We start from the raw sequence: 6,289 nt of genomic DNA on the forward strand, positions 1-6,289 counted from the left end.
TATTATTTTTATATACATATACATAATTGAAAAACTCCTAATTTTTAGGTATTGTCACGAGTGCATGAACAAAGCAACTGGCGATAGAAATTGTATAGTCTGCGGAAAGAAAGTGTCCCAGTCAGGCACAAAATTGATCTTGTGTGAACTATGCCCGCGGGCCTACCACACTGACTGCATTCAGCCAACACTCAACAAAGTTCCCCGTGGCAAATGGTACTGCAACAACTGCATATCGAAAAAACCACAGAAGAAAACAGTGAAGAAAAATCATAAAATCAGCAGGGAGAGTGAGTCCTCGGAACACCCTCCATCTAGGTAAGTAAGTGCCCAATACACCACATTTTTTATGAAAATTATATTAGATTTCTTCGTATCAAAATTTTGTGTAGGAAATTGTAACTGTAGTAACTTTTTTTATTAGTAGATTTACTAAGAATGTAATAATAGTTTTCATATGTATTATGTAGGTCCCTTACACAATATATTTTTATAGTACACATACGAAACGCTATTTTTTGGGATAATTGTATTTATTATTTGTCATGTTTCAGTCCGGCTCCTTCTCACAGCTCGGTCACAACGAATGAGGACCAGTCACTGACCTTAAATAGCGGAGGGGCACCACCAAACGACACACCATCGGCTTCCGCATGCTCATCAAATAGTGCCGCTGCTTGTGCGACTCCCAATGTCAGTGGTTCACCTACTTCTTCCACAACTGGTGCACTACAACCTCAAGGCGCAAGCTCTGCATCAAAGAAGGATCAGCATCGCGCAAACAAGAAGCTAATGAAGGAACTAGCACCTTGCCGCGCAATTTTGGAAGACTTGGAGTGCCATGACGACGCATGGCCGTTCCTCCTGCCCGTAAACACCAAACAGTTTCCCACCTATAAGAAAATTATTAAGATCCCAATGGATCTGTCCACCATCAAGAAACGTCTCCAAGATATGCAGTAAGTTACCCATTTAAAATAACATTATTCGAAATTTTACAAAAACAAATATATTTTTCAGATACAAATCCAGAGAAGAGTTTTGCGCAGATGTGAGGCAAATATTTAATAATTGCGAAACTTTCAACGAAGACGACAGTCCAGTTGGAAAGGCTGGCCACTGCATGAGGCAATTCTTTGAGGCACGCTGGAATGAACTATGCATTAATCATAGTTGAGGTCTGCTGTTGACTAGGAGACCATACAAAAAACGTGTGAAGTTCCAAGAAGACACCATATAAACATTCAGTGACACGTTGCGCCATCAGTATCGGTTCAGTTCTACATGGGAAAGTGTTGTGAGTTAAGGAGCTGCTTTTTATCTAGACTGATTTTATGGGACTTAAAATGTTTAGAGCACTAAATATAATTAATAAACTTGAACAATACAGGTATTTTCCCAGTGTGTGATATACTGACATTAATAATGTATACTTGAGCTTTTTGTTATGTTGATTAGAAGGGAAGAATAAGAGTAATGAAGCAACCTTTTATATATATATATAATGCTTTTTGAAAGGCTTCTCTATACTGGTGGATTGATAACAAATTCTGCAGAGAGTAAAGTCATTTAAATCCTTTTTAAATAAAATATCGAATTTATTAGCCTTGGAAATTAATTTATGGGAATTTATTATAAAATAAATAAATAAATAAAAAAGAATGAATGAAGTTGAAATTTTTACAGACTTAGTTGAAAGTAAAATTATTTTACTGACTGATAAATGAAGCAATTTAATTAAAATGTTTTGATTGTGATGTTTTAATTTTGAGTTTTATTGTTCACTTGTAAAGCATCAAATAAATTTTAAAAGTGGACTTTACTTAATGTTTTTTATGGTATTAATCCCATGTGACTGTAATTGTGAATAAATGAAATTTTGAACGTCTTTGAAATTTTCAGTGGGATATATTGTGAAATCTTTGCGTCTATATGTATAAAATTAACATGTAAAAGGTTTTGACATTACTATTTGGTTGTTTAACTGAAGATAAAGTCTGTCAAATTTATACATCACTTAAATATGCCGACTTAAAAATTAAATGTGATTTTTTACGTTTCTTGATTTGTATTAAAGTTTGTATTTTTGATAAGTATGTACTTTACTTTTATATTATTTAAACTATTTATTTAGGTTAGATAAGCTTGTGTTAATAAAATTGCTTTCTACAATGTATTTATTTTGAGTTTTTGTTTTCTTGTTTGTCATTCCAAATTTATATTTATTTTCTTTTCACCTAATATATTTGTATAAATTGTAAAAATTCTCATCATCACATCGCTCAACCTAAATTTAAAAAATATACTTGTCTCTTTAGGCTATGATGAAAATGTTTTTATGTAAGCTGAACATAGTTCCCAACAACTAAAAAGATGTATTAAATAATGAATGTGTTTTGGTAGACTAGTTCTTTGCAATACTATTTGCAATTTAGAACTAGATTATGTATTTGAGTGTAAGATATTTATAATAATTATATTTACTTATAAATGTCAATTGTGTTATTTAGTGCCACAATTTTATTCCAGTACCATTGCAACCCACTTCTAATGTATTCTTTTCTTCTTCTAATTTATACAAAATTGTTTTAATTTAAATTTTTATCTTTGTATGTTCCCACAGCAACTGTTTTAACATCATAAACAATTATTCTTACTGTCACATGAGTGGGATATATGTAATTTAAAAGTTGTGAAATGAGTGAACTTAAAGAAATTCCACTAGATCAAGTAATCAGAAAGGTTAAAACATGGATGAACGACGCAGAATATGAGGAATCCAATGATATGTATAGCGTGTATTTTACCGACCATTATGACACAACTATAAAAATACCAGAAAAAAAGACCAATACACAAGGAGAAAAGGTGAGTTGTGGATGTTTAAATACATGGTTATACTGAAAGATGCTATCAATGATTTTTAACTTAACAGTATAGAAATATATTTTTTTCATATTGAAATTAAACCAGAAATACTTCTTTTGTTGCAGAATTGGTTGATGAAAGATTATTATGTTATATTCTTAGTACTACTCATGTTCTTTGTTATATATTTTATTAGTACATAAATGTATTTTTGATGAACAGAAATGGTTTTATATTAATAAATTCTTGTATAAAATTTTACTCATTTAATTTGAAAGTTACTGCAAGATGTAACAGATTCCTCAAGATTTGAAATTATTATTTTATATATATATTAATTTCCAGGAGAACTAGAACTAGGCCTGAATCTATCTTGCCTTCCCTATCGATTACAACGACGAACTATAATTGTGTCTGTTGACTGAAGATTTAGTTTACTGGTGGAGTTACTTAGAAATCTCTAAAAGCTTATTTAGTTGTATTTTAGTTTAACTATAGTCGCTATTGCCTTAGGTTAACCTGTGTCAGTGCCTTAATTTAACATTTATAACAGAACTTACTATTGTTAACTGTCTCATCTGATGGACTAATTAATTTTATAATAGTCTCTTAATGACAAATTTTAATTTAAGAATTAGCATTTCTGTCTTCGCTTATAATGAATGTTCACTGGATGATCTTATGATCCACATAACATACAATCAGGTTCTGATGATGTTGAGGGAACATAATATAATAAACTATAAGTTTCTTAAAATAATACTATTATGTAGTAATATTTAATAGACATCCAATGGATATTTAGTGTATATCCGTTAGATCATCCTAAATGTGTAAAAAAACTATAAAATATATTAATATAATATAATAAATACTGTCACCACTTCCGTGTATTGTACTAATATTTTGGGTTCTTCACTTGAATTAAAGCATCAAGTTTATTAATTGTGTTTCAAACGTGTTTACTGTGTATTCTATTTACATTATAACAAGGTAAGAATCCAAAATTATGAATGAATATTCTAAACAGATATTAAAATTTTCACATTTGACTTAAAAATGTAAGGTATTAAGAGTTATATTATATAACTCTATTATATAACAGAGGTGGCCAACCTGCGGTTCTTTGAAGGATTGTTTGTGGTTCTCGATAAACGTACCCCAGTTCCGTTTTCATTCCAGAATTATCAAGAGAAGTAAAATAAATATGTTTAATTTTTAATATTTAAATTCTATACACATATTTTGTACTTTTATTTATGTTTTCAATAAATACAATTTCTATAAAACAAAATTTTTTAATACCCTTTTTTGGATACCTTTTAAATACTGCAGCTCGCGAAACATTTCAAATTTTGAAAAATGGCTCCGACTATTATTCCACCCTTGTTATATAATATATAACAAATAAATTAATTGAGTCGTACAATATCAGTGTAGGTAGTAGAATAATCAAACTGAACACCAACCAGAATTTTGGTGAAGGGTGCTTTGAAGTGGTAAATCCATGTTCAATAAAACAAGATCAGATGATAAAAAATCATCGTTCTCCTAATAAAAGTTTGGATCTCAGATACACTACAAAAACTTCGAAACACGGTGGAGGAAACTTTATGGTTTGGGGTTCCATTCCTGGGCGTGGTGTAGGATCATTACAAACAATTATTCGTTAAATGGATCATTTTGTATATAGAGACATCATGGGAGATGGGGAGGTGGAAATCACTTGCCAACGATAATTTATCAATTACATGGATTTTTCTGAGATTCTCGATTAGCCAGCGTAAATTTCGAATCTAAATACAATTGAAAACTTGAGGAGCGACATATAGTTTCGATTAAATAAAACAAAAATCATTAAATTCAGATGAATTTAAATAACCATTGCCGATATTTCATTGAATCTTTATACCGTTTACAGGTGGTTATAATGAACAAAGGGTACCCACCAGAATATTAAGAACTCAAAAATAGAATAATGTTTTACATAAAAAACAATAAATTTGGAAAAAGGTTTTTTCAAAGTATAAAAAGAAATTGTCCGTCTGCTTAAAATACCTCATACGTAACAGTGTCACACTCAGTGTGGCCATTCGGCAAATCGATTTTTTCGGATCTAATTAAGAGTTTATTTAATTGAACTGATTTCAAATGTTAAAATTAAAAAAATATATTGATTAAACACAAGTGTTGTCTTTAAATTAGATATTAAAGGAAAACTTTAAGTTAATTTTAACCAAATAATATAATAAAATAAAATTATTCGACTATTTTAATAAAAAAACATTTTATAAATTTACTTTTATCATAATAGAAATGGAATACATGAAAAATAAGTGAAAAATTTTTATTTAATTTATTAATAAAATAGCTCAATAATAATAATAATAATAATAATAATAATAACAATTTAGTTCAAATTAATAAACTTTCTGATAAATGTTAAACATTTGTACTTTATAGAATTATAGAAAGACCTCTAATTATAGACGTTGCACATCTGTTTGGTATAGAGTGTATTTATTTTACATCGCGACTGGTTCAATGATAATAATAAAAACTTAGTTCAGGTTAATGAAAACTAAAAGAGAAAAAAACTTAGTAGTATTTTGAAAAACATATATTAACTAACTTTTTAATATATTATATGTTTTACGAAACACTGCTTTACTATTTGAGTTCTGTATTTTGGATCATTATTCTTCTACTTTAAAGGTATATTCATCTTGCCATGGTAAACATAACTATTTTTAATATTCCCTTATAAATCGTTTTTTATTCAGTATGACGTACACACCAGAATAAGAAAAAAAAACTACATTTTAATGTTTCCACCGCCGTGCTTCACAGAATCCATTGTATTTTCAGAATTAAATACTTCATTTTTTCCTCATCTAACATAATGTTTTCCACCAGATTCATAAACATTTATTTTTATTTCATCACTAAACAAGATAATGAAGATAACTTCATTTGTTTAGGTTGTTTCCTTAAAATTGTAACAATTACACATTTAGAATACTTTAATGTATTTGCAATGAATGAGTAATTTTTCTTTTGATTTCACTATCAAAGAGTATGACCCTTTCTGGAGTGAAATGTTTCGCACGACCCATGTTTGCTCCGTTAAATTTAAATGATATTTAAAAATAATTCATTATGAATATGTATCATAAATAAAATAACTGAGACAATAACATAAATAAAGACACTAGTAGTTGTGTGTTCATCAAATGTTTCATAATCGGCTGAAACCAATTACAATATTTAAATACAATAATTAACTGAAAGGCCTATGTTATATTCAATATGTTGAGAATGCATTATATGTTTAATATAAATAGATAATATTATAATATATGCAATATTTTATTTTAAACAGTTAAAAAAATTCACATATAACTTTTTCGTGTGTGATTTT

General features: G+C 28.8%; 1 protein-coding gene and 1 long non-coding RNA gene across 15 annotated transcripts in view; both read left to right on the forward strand.

Annotated features, from left to right (window-relative positions):
• The window catches only part of LOC109600700 (bromodomain adjacent to zinc finger domain protein 2B), a 43,606-nt gene extending 41,109 nt beyond the window's left edge, over window positions 1–2,497 (forward strand). For 13 of the 14 annotated variants that reach the window (XM_049961881.1, XM_049961874.1, XM_049961878.1 and 10 more), the window contains 3 exons: window positions 49–318; window positions 555–959; window positions 1,021–2,497. In XM_049961881.1, the coding sequence (XP_049817838.1) occupies window positions 49–318; window positions 555–959; window positions 1,021–1,177 (832 nt within the window). In that variant the 3' untranslated portion in view covers window positions 1,178–2,497. Of the gene's footprint in view, window positions 1–48; window positions 323–554; window positions 960–1,020 lie in introns of those variants that run through there. The other variant, XM_049961886.1, reaches the window with a different exon arrangement.
• A 107-nt stretch (window positions 2,498–2,604) lies between these two features.
• Window positions 2,605–3,124, forward strand: LOC126264341 (uncharacterized). The gene is made up of 2 exons (XR_007547084.1): window positions 2,605–2,868; window positions 2,994–3,124. It is a non-coding gene; the product is annotated as an uncharacterized LOC126264341 (long non-coding RNA).
• Window positions 3,125–6,289: the final 3,165 nt, after the last annotated feature.

The sequence above is a fragment of the Aethina tumida genome, chromosome 1 (assembly GCF_024364675.1).
Source record: "Aethina tumida isolate Nest 87 chromosome 1, icAetTumi1.1, whole genome shotgun sequence".
NCBI lineage: Eukaryota > Metazoa > Arthropoda > Insecta > Coleoptera > Nitidulidae > Aethina > Aethina tumida.